The sequence below is a fragment of the Cupressus sempervirens genome, chromosome 2, assembly GCF_028749045.1.
Source record: "Cupressus sempervirens isolate cs-2001-9-10 chromosome 2, ASM2874904v1, whole genome shotgun sequence".
NCBI lineage: Eukaryota > Viridiplantae > Streptophyta > Pinopsida > Cupressales > Cupressaceae > Cupressus > Cupressus sempervirens.
This window is the reverse complement of record NC_143119.1, coordinates 728,409,957-728,428,241: the sequence shown is the minus strand read 5'-3', so window position 1 is coordinate 728,428,241 and position 18,285 is coordinate 728,409,957. Positions and strand designations below refer to the sequence as shown.

Sequence of the window (18,285 nt, the reverse complement as noted above, 5' to 3'; positions counted from 1 at the left end):
TCTAGGCACTTTCGATTTGCATTGTGATGCTTCCTAAGAGGGTAATAGAGCCGTCTTGTCCAAGGATCAACATCCGATTGTTTTTGAGAGCAGGAAATTGCGGGGTCCTGAGAAAACTTTCAGCATTCATGATAAAGAAATGTTAGCTATCATGCATGCCTTGGCTAAATTTAGGTAGCAAGTTCTACATTAAAATTGATCATAATAGCTTGAGACATTTCTTGGGGCAGAGAGATCTGAATGAAAGGCAGCAAAAATGGGTCAGCAAACTATAGTCTTATGATTTTGATATCTCCTATATCAAAGGGACTCAAAATGTAGTCGTGGATGCTCTTTCAAGGAAACCTCACCTTTGTTTAGTTTCTGATATTTCAAAGGATTGGAGGCATTTAATTATAGTTGAATACGCTAAGGATCAGTGGGCGACAGGTATTTCGGATGGTAGTATTTAGGATGACAAATATTCACTTTCAGGTGAGTTGATTATCTATAAGGGGTGGATTTATCTAATTCCAGAGTCAATGGTGCGTAAGATTATTATATGGGCATTCCATGATTCTCCTATGGCTGGTCATTCGAGCTTTTCCAAGACTTATAGACAGGTTCCAGAGAGATTTACATGGAAGGGATTGAAGGATGATGTTCATCACTATGTCCGAGATTGTTCGGTTTGTCAGCAGAACAAACACGAACACACCTATCCTACTGGTTTACTACAGTGACTTCTTATTCTTGAAAGAAAGTGGGAGGAAATCTCCATGGACTTCATTATAGGCTTGCCTAAGGCCCAAGGGTGAGATTGTATTTATGTGCTAGTAGATAGACTCACAAAGTATACTCATTTCTTCCCTATTTTCACTACCTATTCAGCTGTGCAGTTGGCTGAATTATTTTTCAGAGAGATCTTTAGGTTGCATGGTTTATCTAAAACCATTGTGAGTGACTGTGATAGTAGATTTATGAGCCATTTTTGGCAAGAGATTTTTAGAGTGTGTGGGACTGAGTTGACTCCTAGCACTAGCTATCATCCGCAGACTGATGGCCAAATGGAAATAGTGAACAAGTAGGTTCAAGGTTATCTGCAAAATTATGTCTCTTCTCAGCAAAAGGCTTGGGTAAAATGGATTCACTTATGTGAATATTGTTATAATTCCACTCATCACATGACTATACAGATGTCGCCTTTCAAAGCTCTATATGGTTATGATCCGCCTAGTTTTGTGGATTTGTTATGTAGTGATAGCAGAGTACCAATTGCCAGGGAGTTACTACGAGACAGCTAGGATATTGTAAGGACCTTGAAAGATAATATACAAAGGGCTCAGAATCAACAAAAGCAGTACGCTGATCAGACGAGAACAGCTTGAACCTATCAGGTAGGAGACATGGTCTACTTCATGTTACAGTCGTATTGGCAATCTTTGATCAAGAAGAGTGGAGCTGAGAAACTTAAGCCGCGATATTGTGGGCCCTTTCGGATTGTGCGAAAGGTTGGTGAGGTAGCATATGAGTTGCAATTGCCTAATGTGTTTCATATTTCACGTCTTAAAGGGGCTTTGGGTCATCATGTGACACCTTCTCCTATTTTGCCTCCATTAGATGACGAAGGGAGCTTGGAGTTGATTCCAGAAGCAATACTTGGTACTAGAGAAAGGCAATTGCGACGGAGGACCATTCGTGAGTTTTTGATTAAGTGGCAAAACCTTCTGGATGACGACGCTACCTGGGAGCCTGAAGATATTTTACAACATTCCGGACTTTGATTGCTTGAGGACAAGCAATCTTGGGGAGGGAGGACTATAATGTCCCTAATCTAGCAAGTCTTCAGATTGTTGATTTGTCATCTCATCAGCGCAATCCCCATGAGTTGACATTCAGTTTTCGGGGTCTTTGATATCGCCTTGCTATTTTTGGACTTACTATTTTTAGTAAGTCACTTCTAGCCAGTTCCTATTTTTGGTCAAGGCAGTTCTGACATTGTTGAGTACTTATCGCTTTGTTTTCGGTCTTTGGACAAATTAATCAGATGAAGTCATGGTTATTTCAATTAATTCGAGATTTAATGATTATTTAATTAACTTTATATTATAAAGTAAGTAGACTTTATATTATAAAGAGTTATTTAAGTGAAAGTGTCAAGGTGAAGCCAAGTTACACAAAATCTTATAAATATGATTTCATTTGGAGAGAAAAGCCTCTGGAATATTATATTTTCTTGCTCATATTGCCCAGCTAAGGGTTTTGAAGAAATTCTGAGATCTTCTGTGATAATTGTGCTGAGGTAAACAATTATCAAATTCTCCTACTGTGCCTACTGTAGTTGGAGATTCTGACAGTGAAGGTTGATGTTCTTGCTGAGAAATTTACATTGTTCTTGCTGATTGAATTGATAAAGGAAGTCTGTGTTTTTTCTTCTTTCAAATACCATTGATGGCTGTGGTTGGAAGTAAGGGCAGATTCTATAAAGAGGCTGGTCGGCAGTGTATTGGAGTCCATTTAATTACTCTCATCCCTGCATTTTGGATTGGATGGCTACTGGGAAGTCAACGTATTCCATTGCTGGGCCTGCATTTCATTTTGCTAGGTTGTGATTGGGTGCTTAGTGGGGACGTCTCTGCATCAGCTACTTGCACGTGACTGCCAGCAAAGACCATGGTCGAATAAAGGCACAATAACTCACCTACGGCTGGGCGGAGCTGACGTGAGTCACAAGAGGCCAAATTGGAGGCACGGCTGGATGAATTAACATATTATAGGTGCCCAATTAATAATGTGCATTTCTGATTTAAATACAAAGAATATCTGTTCAGTTTAAATCTCAATTCATTTCATGAAATTGTGTATTTATTTATACTTGGGAAAAACATTAAAAAAATAGGAAACTTTTAACATTGCATAGAAAAAGCAATCTATTGTACTCCAATACTGGAATTGGGAGTCAGTTCGGATTTTTACACTTGCAAAAAATTGACTAAGTCCTTTTTCACAATTCAAAATAGGGGTTCCACACTTCCATAGGTGCTATCCACATTTCGTTTTCCTCTTTCCAGGTAGGAAAATCAATTCATGCAAGGATAAATCCTCAAGATCCACACTTGAAAACTTTGCATTTGTTTGCTCAATAATGGGAAACTCGACTCATGTAGGGTAAGCTAGTTTTCATACTTAAAACGTCTTCGTCATTCTCAATTATCTCAAAGGGAAAATCGACTTGTCTCTAGATAAATCCAGACATTGCTAGGGACAAACCTCACTTTGGGATTCAAAATTTGACTAAGTATAAACCCAAAGGGGAAAATTGCATTGCATTTAGACTCTTCATTCACACCCTTTATCCTTGTATTCCAAGTGGGGAAAATCAACCCATGTCTGCAGAGACTTTCCACGCTTATATTTTTTCCAAGAAAATGCCATTTTAAATGGAGAATTTCATACTGTGTCTAGATTTTGAATAATTTAAGTGGGAAAATTCATAGTAAGTCCAGATTTTGAATAATTTAAGAGGGGAACTTCATACTATATCCAGATTTTGATCAATTTAAGTGGACAAATTCAAAATGAGTCTGGATTTTGTGTATTTATATTAAGAAATTCTGATTTTCCTTAGGATTCTGACAATTTTAAGTATGGAAAATCAAATTTTATAAGGATTTTAAGGCCCTTGTGCATAAACTAGCAATTGCACCTTGGTGCACAATCGGTATGCCAAAGATATGTGAAAGTGGAGCATAAAGCATGAAATTAGTTGAAAGGTGTCCTATTAACGTAGGAGATAAGTATTTAGTTTTTTTAAGTAGTAGTTACAAATTATTTCTTATATTACCTTGTAGTGTTGATAGCATGGATGTGAACAATGTTTAGTTCTATGACTTATCAAGAATCTGAAGTGTTTATAGAACTGATAATTACAATGATTTACAAAAATAGAGTTACTTTTAGTCTCTCTTTCCCCATCCCCCCATTCCATATCTCTATGCCTATGTATCTTTATCTTTATCTTTATAATTTGCCAGATAGTTAAAAGTAAAGTAATATTTTATTAAACTTTTAAATTCCCTCGGTTCATATATAACTTAAATATAAATGTTTAATTTTTTACATCTAATATATATTTAAAGTAATTATTTATATTTAATAATGCAATAATTATTAAAATAAATAAAGCAAAATAACCCACATATTTTATTAAATTTCAAGATGATATTAAATTTACAACTATTATTTTAAAATGACTTAACAAAATAATAAATGTTAAACATTTAACTTGTAATTTATATTTTTTTGATTATATTTAAACTAAATTGAATTGATATGTTATAATAATATAATTATTAAATATGTTATAATAAATTAATTATTAAATATTAAAAAATTTAAATAATATTTAAGTTTTTTTCAAAGAATATAATCTAAATATTTCCATTGCTCTCTTAAAAAATAGTAAATTTTAAATAAGTTATTTAAAAAAGGTTTAGCAATGACTGAATAATTTGTCAACTTTAACTCGGTTTCATTTTATGAATAAAAAATGTTGTTGGCATATCTTATTTGGTTTGCAAATCCACTCTTTAGATTGTAATGATATATTCAACAGATTGCGGACTAGACTATTCCTGCATAATTAATCCATGTTATTGGTTGGAATAGATGAAACTCAACTTTTTTTATTCTGATACTTTATTTTTCTTTAATTTTTTGACGTGTGCATTTTCAATATCACTGACAGTAAATATGTTTAATGTAATTCTTCGAAAAGGATTTCAATATATGCTTTTCATGATTAGAAATAAAACAATATGAGTATGTGTATCGTAATGTCAGTAATTGATTATTACCCTCCTTACAGTTGTTTGTTGATAAAGTTCTTTCCTGTAAGTTGATATTTGAAATGCCAATTGTAAATTTGTCTTGGGTGAAAAAATAATATTTAAATGAAGGAAACTGATTATTAAAAGAAAATGAGTAAATAGGAATTCACTAAATTTTTAATCAAGCAAGAAGATATAATACTGTATCAGATGACTTTGACTGACAGGAGCGTAGAATGGTACTGCTGGGAGACCTTCTGTTCATTCAGTTTTAGAGCATTTTTAATTTGTTTACAATAATTTATAAATCACATCACTCCTTATTACATAACACTCTGAGAGATGCAAACACATGTATTTGGCTACTGAGAACACATATACTAACTTGCTCTCTCATGTTAAAGGTGTTTTCTTTTTCTGTTAACTCTCATATGCCAATCTGCATTGGTCACCATTACAACTGACTTGCAGTACTTTATACCCACATGTTCAACTATCATATGCCCTGCGACTGCATATGCCTTTGAACGTGTCTGAAGAAAAAAATACATCCAATCAACCTGCCCTAAAGTATACACTCAAGGTGATAGAAACAAGGAGTGCCTCAACAGTTGAATAAAATAATGAGCATATCAGATGAGCGCAATCGTCTTGCATCCTTATGGAGGAGTACAAACTATCAATCTCTTGTTGCAGGTCATTCATTCCATATATGAAACGCCTTCAGCATAAATATGCATTTATAATGTATTTTGGACTATTTGACTAGCCAAATTGTAAATACAATTAGAATTTTTTACTCAACCCACTATAACTTGACCTCGAAGGACTTTAATTTTAATACTCTCACTTTGAAATCACAGCTTGACAACTTGATTTATCAATCACCCCTCAGTCCTTTAAAGCTCTGAACTGCCAACTCTAGTGCCAAGCCTAACTAACCTAACAACTGAGTTAAAAGAGGGGGTCCCCATTTGCAATGGGATAATGGTGTGAAAACATCACAACACTATCCCAGTGGTGAAGGGTGGCTATGCTGAGTTTTGTGTGATCTCCAACTTCCTCAAACACTTGACCTAATGGTAACAATCAAAGTGGTTTAAAGTTAGTGAAGAAATCAGTTTATCATGCTCACAACAAGTATATTGGCCCTCTCACTACCCTCAAAATTTGGTTGATGTTAGAGACACTTCTCTCTTCTACTACACATCACCAGAGTAGTCTGCGTACTTAATGACAAACTCTCTTGTTTTTATTCTGCTTGTTAAATTTCAAAACAAACTTGAAAAGTTTTTAGTTCAATCATCAAAGGAGGTATTGGGTATAATATAACGTTTAGACATATTTGTAAACATTCACATTTATTATTTTTTATTATGCAATTAGAACAATTAATTATATATAGTAAGGTAACTTACACAATGTAAATTACAACCACCAGTGTCACTTCCCCATTAATAATTGTGCCCTACATGCATTGAAGTTTGTGCCAAATAGTACTCTACTCAGAAAATCACTTACATTCTCCTACTCAATTGGTAGTTGTTCCTGGGGTCTATGGCAACATTACCCTTTTCATCCATACCAGAGTATTAATTAATTTATTATTCAATAGTGATATTGCGTCTTGATAACCATATATTTGTTATGAATAAAAAATTACTAAATGTTTGAAAATGTGTTTTGCGCACATCTCAATAAACAGAATCCAGACACCTAATTTTCTGATAAACATCATTTCAACCAAAACAATAAAAACTGTTTATCATGGCCTTGTTGAATAACATACTTCAGATTTGGCCAAATTCAAAGAGAAATAATTAAGGAAAGTTCATTATGAAACTTACTAGACATGAATTTAATTGAGTCTTGAGGAAAGGCACTCGGGTAAATATGGGTTCCTCATCATTGACCTCCTTGACAGTTGGGATGCAGCCACTATAAAGGTACTCGCTGAATATTAAACCTGCAGTGTATAGTTTACAAGGAAAAATGTTGTCGTTGAAATTACAGCCAACACACATTACAAATTTGATAGAATTTCTAGCAATCAACTGCCACTAAATTCTATACTGAAAATTGCAAATAATTCTATGAGCTTTACTGTATTGTTGGCATCTCTATAAGTTTAAGCTCTTTTTACTAATTTAAAAAGTCAATTCATAAGATATTTGAAAATTGCACAAACACATTTAAAAGGCAGAGATGCCAAAAACAGTCACTATACATAACATTCTTTAAAAAGCACAGTTACAGTTTTCTAATTACAAAGACAAGCTTATACTTTTGATAAATTTTGAGAGAATCAATTTTAGATGAACATTCTACCAACTCTTTTAAAGAATAATATCAATTACCAGAACTTTGTTGCACTGTCAAATGCCAAACTTGCCCATAGCAACTAAATACTACATTCAAGAAAGGAAGGGAATACAAGAACCAGTTCTTCAAGGGCAATTTATCATCAAGAAGAACTTTGCAAGGAATTATCAATGTAGTTATCATTATTGCTGGATGCTCTCTGCCAACCCCTGGATGCGGATGCCAATTCATCTGGAGGCAGAGGCAGAGGTAGAAGCAGAGGTGGAGACGGGTGCTATCAGAAGCGCACAGGAAGTGCTGCAGCCCCTGTGGATGCTAGTGGATGTGCATCCAGCACATTCATAGTGCATCTGCAGAGCACTGAAGCCCTTCTTGTGGACATCCACAGGCATTCCTATGCATCTGAGCACATCCGGGGGGGCAATGGGCATAAAAACATTATAAGTGATGTTAAAATCAAAAAAAACTTAAAACATGTGCCGAATAACATTTTTAAATATTTTTTTCCTCTAAGCCCTAAAACTGTTGTAATCGAGGCCATTGTCTCATTCTGTTTGTTGCTTTGCTCTGTTCTCGTTTGGTCTCCATTTTGGCATCTTGAAGAGTAGGTGATTATTTTCAAAAAGGATCGTTTGTGGGGTGCTAGACAGCTTCCACAAAGGAGATCTAAGCATCTAAGGTAAGCAATTGATCCCATTCTTCAGCCTTTAAATGAATTTTTTTGAGATTTTGATGAAATTTTCAATTCAAAAAAAATCCTTTTTTTTTTTGAAGAAATAAGGAAACAAGTTTAGTTATCTATTTTAATATTTTTGTATCTTTTTTGCACTTGTATACTTGACATTCATAGTTTCTTACTACTTAAAATTTATTTAATTTCTTATAATAGCAAGTAATCAGATCATCTTGTGTAAGAATGGCTGCCGCCAGTAGTGAAAGTTTAGTGGGAGAGCTGGGAATTGATAAATACAAAATTGAGGCAGAATCTTCTCTATGGAAACATACCACAAGAATATAATAGGTTGTTGGATGTGTGTCATTATGTCATACATTTGGAAGCGTAACGCATGTGATAGCAAACCATTTAATAGCTCATATTCTGGAGTTACATTTCATTTTATGGGCTCTTCTAGTAAAGGAATGGGAGTATGTGAAAGCAAAGATAAAAAGGGGATGTTTGCTGCACAAATAGTAGGATATGTAAAAGAATAAGAAAAGGTTAATAAATTGGTTAGAGGATCAAAAGAAAATTCTTATGGTGGTCCATCCAGAAAGAAAAAAAATGCATTATCCATTGAACTAGTTGTATCCTCTAAACATCCATTCTTGCTAGTACCAGGAGTGGAAGAGGAAATAGAAATTTCCGCTTGCAAAAGAGGTCCATTGGACACGACATTTTAAATGAAGGCGAGAGAGTTTGTTGATTAAGTCATTGGACATTACCTCTATGCCAACGGTCTTCCTTTCAACTTGGTGAGATCGCCATATTGGAAGGAGATGGTGACAGCCATCACTAGTGCATCGGTTGGTTACACGAGTTCTGGTTATGAAAAGGTGCGTACTATCATATCGCAAAAAGAGAGGACTTCTATAGAGATGTCTCTTAAACCAATTAGAGATACTAGGAAAACTTTGGGTATTCCTATTATTTATGACGGATGGAAAGATACCAAAAACCATCAATTGATTAATCTAATTGCAGTGTCCCCCAAAGGGGCAAGGATTTTTAGGGCAAGTGAAAGATGCACAGTTCATTTCAGGATTCTCATTGAGGCTATAGAATTGGTGAGTAGTGAGAACGAGACAATGCAAAATTGTACGGCTATGGATGCTTCTATTGAGGACCGATATGACCACATTTTTTGGACACCGTACACTCCATCAACTTGGCGATGGAGCATGATGGCACTCAAATAGATTGGGTGAAATAAATATACCAAGAGGGGGAGGAGATCCAAATGTTTGCGATGAACCACCAAATATCATATTCGATATTGAGATCTTTCTCTAAATTGGAGTAGTTGAAGGTAAATTGTAATTACAAAATTTATTTTATTTTAATAATTTTTTAATTTTACGTCATGTTCAATTATCAAATTGTATAAATTCACTTAATATCTATTAACATATTATTATTAACTTTACTTAGGTTGATTAGACCTGATTTTGATGCAAGAGCAACCAGGGGTAGTTGGCAATCCTGTATGTTTGAGTTTGGTTTTGGATCTCAGTGATGGGAGTTGGTGGTGGTTCTCGATTGGAGGATGTTGCTTTATTGAACGTGCTCGGTTGATGAACTTGTGGTCGATTGATGTTCAACTCAATCAATGTTAGTGCTCAGTGATGCTCGGTGGATATGAATGTGCTCAGTTGTTGTGCTAACGAGCTTGATTGGAGTGTTCACCAATGGGTGCATTCTTGGTTATTTTGGTTGGTCGGCCTGTGCATTTAATTTGATACATTGATCATGATGTGGATTGATTGTTTTGTCTTGAGTTCTAGAGTGTTCTATTTGTAAAGACCATGATGTATAAAAGGAAGCCATGGGTAGCACTGTAAGGTAGTTAGCTGAGAGAAGAGTTGTGAAGTATATCAGTTGGCAAAGCTAGTCCCTAAGTGTGGGCTTAGGAAACAAGAAGATTTCTTGGTGGCTTGCGAGCACAAGTTTAGATCTTTCTTGGGGTTTCTACCAGGTTGTTGTGATGTTACAAGATTGGGCTACCTAGAAGTGTTTGGTTCTTGCGATATCTTTTTGAAATTGTTGTTGTCTTTGTTGATATATTGATTGTAACCGGGAAGGCCTTACAGCTCAGCATGTTGCATGTACTTGGTTATTGAAGAATAAACAATTGGAATTTTTGTTATATCTTGTATTATGCTTCAGCTGAGATTGTTTAGTAACTTGGCTGGATAGTCTGCTTTCAGACCATCCAACCTAGTGGGTGTTGCGTCAAATTTGTGAATCATACTATAGTTACAAGACAACTTGTCAAGGTGCAAGAGGCATGAGCCAAATGATCATTTCCAACCATTGGAGTGTATGGAAGGCTTCACATTTGGAGAGGGCTCATAAGGTCAAGACATTGGCAATTGGTGGGCTTGTGTGTAATATGTGTTGAATTTCACCAAGCCTATCATGACTAGCATATACAGCTTCACCTTGTTCGGGGGATGTTTATGACAACAAGGATACAATGGTGGAGAAGGTAAAAATTGTGATACAAACACATGAGAATGACCCCATAGAATGTGAAACCTTGGGCAATATGGTATAAACAACCATTCATTGTTGCTCTGAAGAGATGACCACCCCATTGCACCTCCTTGTGTATGCCCTATCTCTAAGGTGTTCTAGCATCAAAAATATTGCTACGTTAGATAGAGTAGCACCATATGCAAATGAAGAAGTTGCTAATGGGTGCAAGAAAGCTTTTCAAAGAATCTTTCGAGATGAATGATAAAGTATCATACTATCAAATTGTTTAATTTGTATATTCTTGCATTTCTTTGCACACACACACACACACACACACACACACACCCATATATATATTTATTTATTTATTTATTTATAAATATATATATAGATATATATAATATAGATATAAATATATATATATATATATATATATATATATATATATATATATATATATATATATATATATATATATATATATATGTCTGTGTGTGGATATATATGCATCCAAAACCTCCAAAAGAGTTTGTGCATCTGCACACGTGATTCTCTTACTTGCATCCGCATTCACACTTGAATCGACAACTTAGTAGTTATCAAGTGATAAATAGTTTAAAAAAATAAGAAAGACAAAAAAGAAAAGCCCTCAAATCCAGAGATCTACATCAGAGAAGAGACCGCATGAAATGGAAGCCTCAATCAAGATATTTGGTTTTGGCCTAGACACTATTGAAATCGTGATATTGCTATCAGGATTGGTTTTTGACTTGCTGTGGAAATATCTCCTACTTATCACTATTTAAATCACCTAACCCATATTCTTACTAGTATCCATATGGGAGAGAAGAGTTGTGAAAGAAAAGAGGCATATACTAGTGGATTTTATATCTCCTGTTAGAAAAGAAGAATTAGACTAGTATAGGAAAAACCATCACCAACATAAAAATAGCTGGGAAGAAATCTAGGATGATTTCTTGGTAAATTTTGATACCACGACTATTCCTATTGAAAGTGTGAGGAAAATGAGAAAATTGGTGGAAAAAGAAAACGAATCTATTAAGCCATATGATAAGAGGTTCAAAAGTTTGGTATAGATTAGAAGAACCATTGTCAGAGAAACAAAAGATTGAATAGTTCATTTCCGGATTACAAGACATTGCGATAGGATTGGATGGAAGGGTCTTTGACTCCTAACAGACCTCATAACAATGAATGACTGAATTGAAGCACAACCTTGGAAAAGAATAGAGAAACATGAAACAGAAGAGGAAATAAAGGAACTTCAATTATTAGTTCAAAAGTTAATAATTCAAAACAAAATACTAGCAAAAGAGCCCAAGAAACCTAAGAGATATAGAGCACATACTGCTCTAGGGAAGGTCGTATTTGGAATAGTTGTCTTAAAGCACAAGGAGAAAGAATGGCGTTTCACTACATATGGAAGTCAAAACCAGTGTAACACATGGACTTGCACCCTCTTCCCAAACCTTCAAGTACATGTCCCCAAGACATCCCTGCACCGGGTAATTGAATACCCAAGTACCCCTACCTCTGACATTTGGCAACCATGCTGCCACTGAGATGAGCACTTGAATTCCTATTTGAATTTTGATCTTTAAATGTTACTATTGGGTATGTAATATGTTACTATGTTGAATGTTCAATGGTTCTAATTCATGTTGCAATTTTTTCATGTTTAAGTATTTTAATTTGATATGTTCTATTGAAACATCATTTTGTAACTAGCATTTCAAGTTCTCTATGTATACTATACAACACCCCTCTGTACCACCCCATCCTCCCCTTGTCATCATCCCTTGGCTGTCCCCCCGTCGTCCCGAAAATGAGGCCCATTTTTCGCACATCCTAAAAACTCCTCCCAACGTACCCCAATACTAGGGTTACACTAGTTAAAACTAATTCAACATAATGTGCTACTGTAAAGAAAGGGATACCCACTTGATCGAAGATTAACTGGATTATCAACCTCCACTCTAGAATGGAGGAAATCATTGCCATCAAGAATGCCATAGCCACAATTTTTGTGCAGATGAAAGAAATGATGGAGGATATAGGCATCCCCCCGAAGAGAAAATAGGAATGCCCATGCTATGTAGAACACTAACAACAAGATTATATTGAGGACAATCGAAAATCCAACTATAGAGGAGATAGAGACCAAGGAAGAAGGAATGATACTACAAGCTTCAATTGTGAGATAATGTGCATCCAAGTGTTGGGGATTGGAAATAAAAGGAAATGTCCCTCTATGGAGATAAAAACAATGACCCACTCAAATGTGAACATGCTAGGAAATTCTTTCAAAATGTCGAAAACCAAACTAGAAGTGATGACCTATAAAGAGGAACTTGAATAATCTAGAGAGCGTCACCATGGTGGATAAGACATTGCCAAGAGATTGACATTTGGTCCTTGAACACATTCAATGAGAGTACACCAAAGAGGAACAAGTACCAAAGATGAAGCGGTTATGGAAAGTCAGACCAAAAAAGAAAGCTACAGCTCTTACCAAAGAAGGAATTGACATTGTCAAGATAGACATAGGGAGGTTGAAGAGGAATATGAGGGCTCCAGTGTTGAATAAGGAAGTTGAATATTTCCATACCACAAGAAATAAATGTGAGAAGATAGTAGACAATGCTAAACAACATATTATACAAAAACACAAGAGGTAGGATGTTTTATTGAAGATGAGGCAAAGATGTTGAAGGACTTGGCCTCCTTAAAATGACAAAAAGACTTGGTAGTAAATTTGAAACAACTAGGAATAGGTTGGAATAAACAAAAGCAGAAACAAAGCCATTCAACAACTGAAACTGGAAGAATAGTCTTTCATTCGTCAATGTACATTTAAATTATTATTAGGTAATACATGGAATGGTAGATCTTGGAGCAGACCTGAATGTCATCCCAGCTGCCACCTAGGAGAAACTTGGTAGAACTAGACTTGTCAAGCCAACCATGGGTATAAGCCCCGCAGATGGATCTAGTATGAAGACACTAGGCATGTAGAAAAATGTTGAAGTCAACATCAAAGGCATCAAACAAGTTCTAGACTTTCAAATGGTTGAGATGAAGGAGACAATCGAAACTTTTAGAGCCTTATTAGGATTAAGATGGTTTAATAATGCCAGTGGTGATGTTGTGGACTCTCAAAAGTAAGAAATTTTATTTGCACACAGTAGCATAATAGTCCACATTCCACTTGGAGAAATAGAGGTTAGAACATATGTAAAGGAAGTAATGTAGGGTAATGAAAGAGAAGATTTGAGAAATCTTTATATCTAATCTCAAATATAGAGGAAGAAGAAACCAACTCCAACGATTTTGGAGAGATTGAACTTGTAGATAACGATGAAGTCCTTAATGCCAAGATACAAATAGAACAAAGTTAACATCCTAGTAGATTTATAGGTTCCAAAGCGCCTTCCTAGTACATAGTTGACACATCAAACCTCCACAAAGTACAATTAAGCATCAAATGATATGGCGAGTCAAGAAGAATGATAATAAAAACTCCTCAAAACACCAAATATCCAATCCAAACCTAGACACCGAATATGCCACCTAATTATAAATACAAACCTAACCAAACCTTAAAGAAACAAAAATAAAGTAGAAACTTGGTATGAGGTCGCTAACACTCACTAGGGAACTCTACATTACCAACAAGAATTGGGTAGATAAAGAAAAAGGGCAGGAAAAGAAGAAAACAGCTACCCACACTCACTATTGCTATCATTTTACCCCCCCAAACTCAACGTTTCAGAGGAAAAATCCTAGCTCCACAGTGCCCTCTCACAATTCTTTGAGCACTATACACATGGCGACAACTATTATCGTCCCCTCAAGAAAACGCAAACCCAAATATAAAGCACTAAAGGTCGATCTGGATGACACATTTTGTAAGGTGCCCAAAAACGTTATTTACACAAAGGATATCCAAAAATATATCCATACAACAATGCAAAATTGGATATCATATAAATTTTGAGGAGATCAACAAGACCTTGCTACAGCTCATAGCAAACAACTACTTACCACAATATAGCTGCATGGCTGAATTAAAAAAGTGGACCTCTGGTAAGAGTTACTAGATTTCACAAGAAAAATGAGTTTACATAGTGCTCAGTGGGTTACATGATGAATATCTTTACCTCAATAGACATCATTGAATCACAAAGGTGATTCAAGTGCTCATTGGGGTATGGCATGTGGGGACTTTCCACCAGAGAAAGGCATAAAGAATGCAAACGTGACAAAACTTACTAGAGCAACATTTGTTGGGGAAGCTTGGATATCACTAAGATCAACAAACCTAGTTGGCATGTATGCAACCATAGGGATATCCTATACGGTCAATTTTGCAAATTAGGAGGGCTCTATTATAGCCACTGCCATACACATAGCCTATCAAATGGTGACGGATGCATATTACCTAACAAATGGTGATGAAAGGAAATGATATTGATTTGCATGAAGTTCTTTGACTAGAATCATTGGATTTTGTATGGTGCCCTCTTCATACATAACTGCATATATGTAGAAACTATTGCAGCTCCAAAAACACACACTATGGATTTTGGTATGGTGCCCTCTTCATACATAACTGCATATATGTAGAAACTATTGCAGCTCCAAATCAACATCCACCAACTACTCATCAATGTACATTTAAATAATAATTAGTGAAATATGGAATGGTAGATCTTCGAGCATAGATCTTCGAGCATACTTAAACATAATTCCAGCCACCACCTAGGAGAAACATGGTAGAACTAAATTTGTCAAACCGCCTGTGAATATAAGCCCCGTCAATGGATCCAATATGTAGACACTAGGCATGTAGTAAAATATTGTAGTCAAACATCAAAGGCATCAAACATATTGTAGACTTTCAAGTGGTTGAGATGAAAAAGCCATTCGGTACTTTTAGAGCCTTATTAAGATTAAAACTAAATTGTCAGTTCAGGTTCAAGGACGGATTCGAGCTCTTGGGTTCAAGTAAAAAAAAATTCCCAAGTTGGGTTTCTAGGGAGGTTATATATGTGTCTGTGTGTATATATGTATATGCATTATATATTATAAGAAATAAGAGAAACAATATTGGGACTAGGCTTGATTGTCAATATGGTTCCCAGTTATTCAATATATATTTTAATTTGGTGTCATATTTTAAATCATCTTTGTGTTGGATTTACTACAATTTGATATAATATATACATGAATTAATTAAGAGCTTAATTAAGGCTCATTTTTATATAAATATATATAACTGTGCCATATTAAAATAATCAATATATAAATTTGGTGTTTTTAACATACTTTTTGGCCTCATGGGTTGTGGGTTTGTGCACGGTTCTTGAGGGTTCTTGTAGGGTCTTTGGGGGTCCTCCCAAGTCCTTGAAGAGCCGTATAGGGTTCGTGGCATGGACTACAGGTCCTAGTGGGTCTGCAGATCTGCAGACTCATAGTCCGTGGCGCAGACCCTTACCAATCCCGCCACGGACCCAACACAAGTCTGGAACCGAGAAAGACCCGAACCCGACTAGCAGGGTCCAAACCCTGCAACGTAGGATTAAGATGTTTTAATAATGTCAATGGTGGTGTTGTGGGCTCTAGGGTGTAGGAAATTTCTTTTGCACATGGTAACATAACAATTCATATTCTACTTGGGGAACTAGAGACAAATCATATGTAAAGGAAGTAGCGCCGGATAACAAACGAAAAAAATTGAGAGATCTTTATATTTTCTTTCCAAATGAAGAGGAAGAATAAACCAATTCCAACAATTTTGGAAAGAAAGAACTTGAAAATGACCAAGAAAGCACAAATAGTGAATAAGTCCTTGATGCCTAGATACAAAAACAGAGCTAACATCCTAGAAAGTTTATGGGTTTTGAAAGGCCTTCCTAATATGTATCTGACACATCAAACCTCCACAAAGTATAATGCACAAATGATATAGCAGGTCAAGAAGAATGATACCAAATCCTCACCAAAACACCATCATACCCAATCCAAACCCATCTAATTAGAAATACATATCTAACCAGACCTTAAGGATTGAAGGTAAAGTAGAAACTTGGGATGAGGTCACTAACACTCAGAGAGGCTCAACATTACCAGCAAGAATTGGGTATATCAAGAAGAAAATCCTAAGTATGCATACTAACCCTAACAAGGGAGGGGGTGTTACATCCCAATTTTTGACCTAGCTTGAAATATGACCGTTGAGGTTTACATGGAGCTAGTTGGTAGTTTAATTTGATATAATCTGGTGAAATGGTAAGTTGGTCGTTATGATTTCAAGTGCAGATGACATGTTAGTTGATCGTTAATCGCAAATTCATGAAATTAAGATGAAAGGTTAACTGATACGATTATTTATAATCTATAATTTAATTACAAAGAAATTCCCTGCAGGGAGCTTCTCGAAAGTGTGGAAGCATTGTCAGAAAAGAATTAGGCAAGGCATCACCATCACCGAGCAGACAAGTCGAGGACCTAGCGATTTGAAAGATGATACATCTACAGGACTCGCATGACTTATTTAATAATTTTAATTAAAATAATTGAGTTTAAAAATAAAATGTATCTTAAAAGATTTTAGTTTATCCTTCATTAAATTATTTTTTAATAAATATTTAACTACATGCTTTTAAATATTAAATGTTTTGGCACCATTATCTTTTGATAATTTAATAGTTGTACATTATAATAATGTTCAAATTATAATAATAATATTATTATAATCTTCGAATTCTTTCCAATAGTCAATTTAATAATTGGAACTCCAATGGTCATCTTAGGAATTCAAAAGGATTCTTGTAACTGATGAAGCTGTAGAGTCAGCTTATTCTATATTATGGATTTCTTAATCGTCTTTTGGCATTCAAATTTCTTGACCATTTCTTCTCCTTAGCAACCGGATATATTACTTGATATCACCGGAGAGGCTGAGCTCTGCTCAAAATGCATCAACCAATCACCTTCTTTCAGAAAATTATCTTTTCCCAACTTAAAATGTTTTCCATATGCCACGGGTTTGATAGCAGGGTTGGCGAATTTAATCAAGTGCAAGTCGATCTCAGTTTTGGTCACGTAAGAGATATCTGATGCAACCCATAACCATTTATATTATGCTTTCTACAGGAATATTTTGGATTCAGAAATTCGTTCCTTAGGTTGTCTGTATTATGACAATGATTTAAGTAAAGGTTACCATTGTTTTCCCTTTCCAGGTCTGTCGTTTTCCTTAAGATAATAAGATAAAGATGTAATGCATAAGTCTGTCGTATTTCATGAAAAGATTATCGTTTTCCTCTTTTAATGTCTATGGTTTTTCTTTAAGATATTAAGACACTGCTTGAAAAAGTGTGTCGATTCCTATTTGATCATGTGACGCTGACCTATGAATAAAAGTCTGTCATGCTTCTTATTTATATATAACCGAATATGTGAGATTCGAAAATTCTTTGAATTCATTTAAGGTTCTAAGCAATAAAGTTATCATCCAGTTGGATATCAATTACAAGATATTAGGTCACCAAATATGTTCATATCATTGATTGTTCCTTAATCCATAAACTATCTCAAAATGATGAATGGTAATGCTATGAAGTTCAGAATCTAAAATTCTTCCATTTATACTCAATCTGGTGATGAATAAGAAATCATGAAAAATCCAACGTAATGGAACTAATATAAACACAGACTGAAATATGGTGAACAGTATTTGATTTCTAGTTATTGGAAATTGTTCTTATATTGTAGATGATTCTTAATTCATAAAAGCGTATCAGTTATTCATATAAGAGATTGAAGTGCAATGTAAGCTACGAGCAATTATATTTAGCTTAGGAAGTTATTCATTCATTCATGCCATACAAAGATGAAAATATTATCAATAAATCCAAACACGATGAAATTCAC

General features: G+C 35.1%; 1 protein-coding gene across 3 annotated transcripts in view; it reads right to left on the bottom strand.

Moving 5' to 3' along the window:
* The window catches only part of RUS1 (root UVB sensitive-like protein (Protein of unknown function, DUF647)), a 123,094-nt gene that overhangs the window by 37,459 nt on the left and 67,350 nt on the right, over nt 1-18,285 (bottom strand). For all 3 annotated transcript variants that reach the window (XR_016360172.1, XM_089815196.1, XM_089815197.1), the window contains exon 6: nt 6,656-6,774. Coding sequence is in view for 2 of the 3 variants with exons in the window: in XM_089815196.1 (XP_089671322.1) it covers nt 6,656-6,774 (119 nt within the window). In the remaining variant the exon portion in view is untranslated. The remainder of the gene's footprint in view (nt 1-6,655; nt 6,775-18,285) is intronic.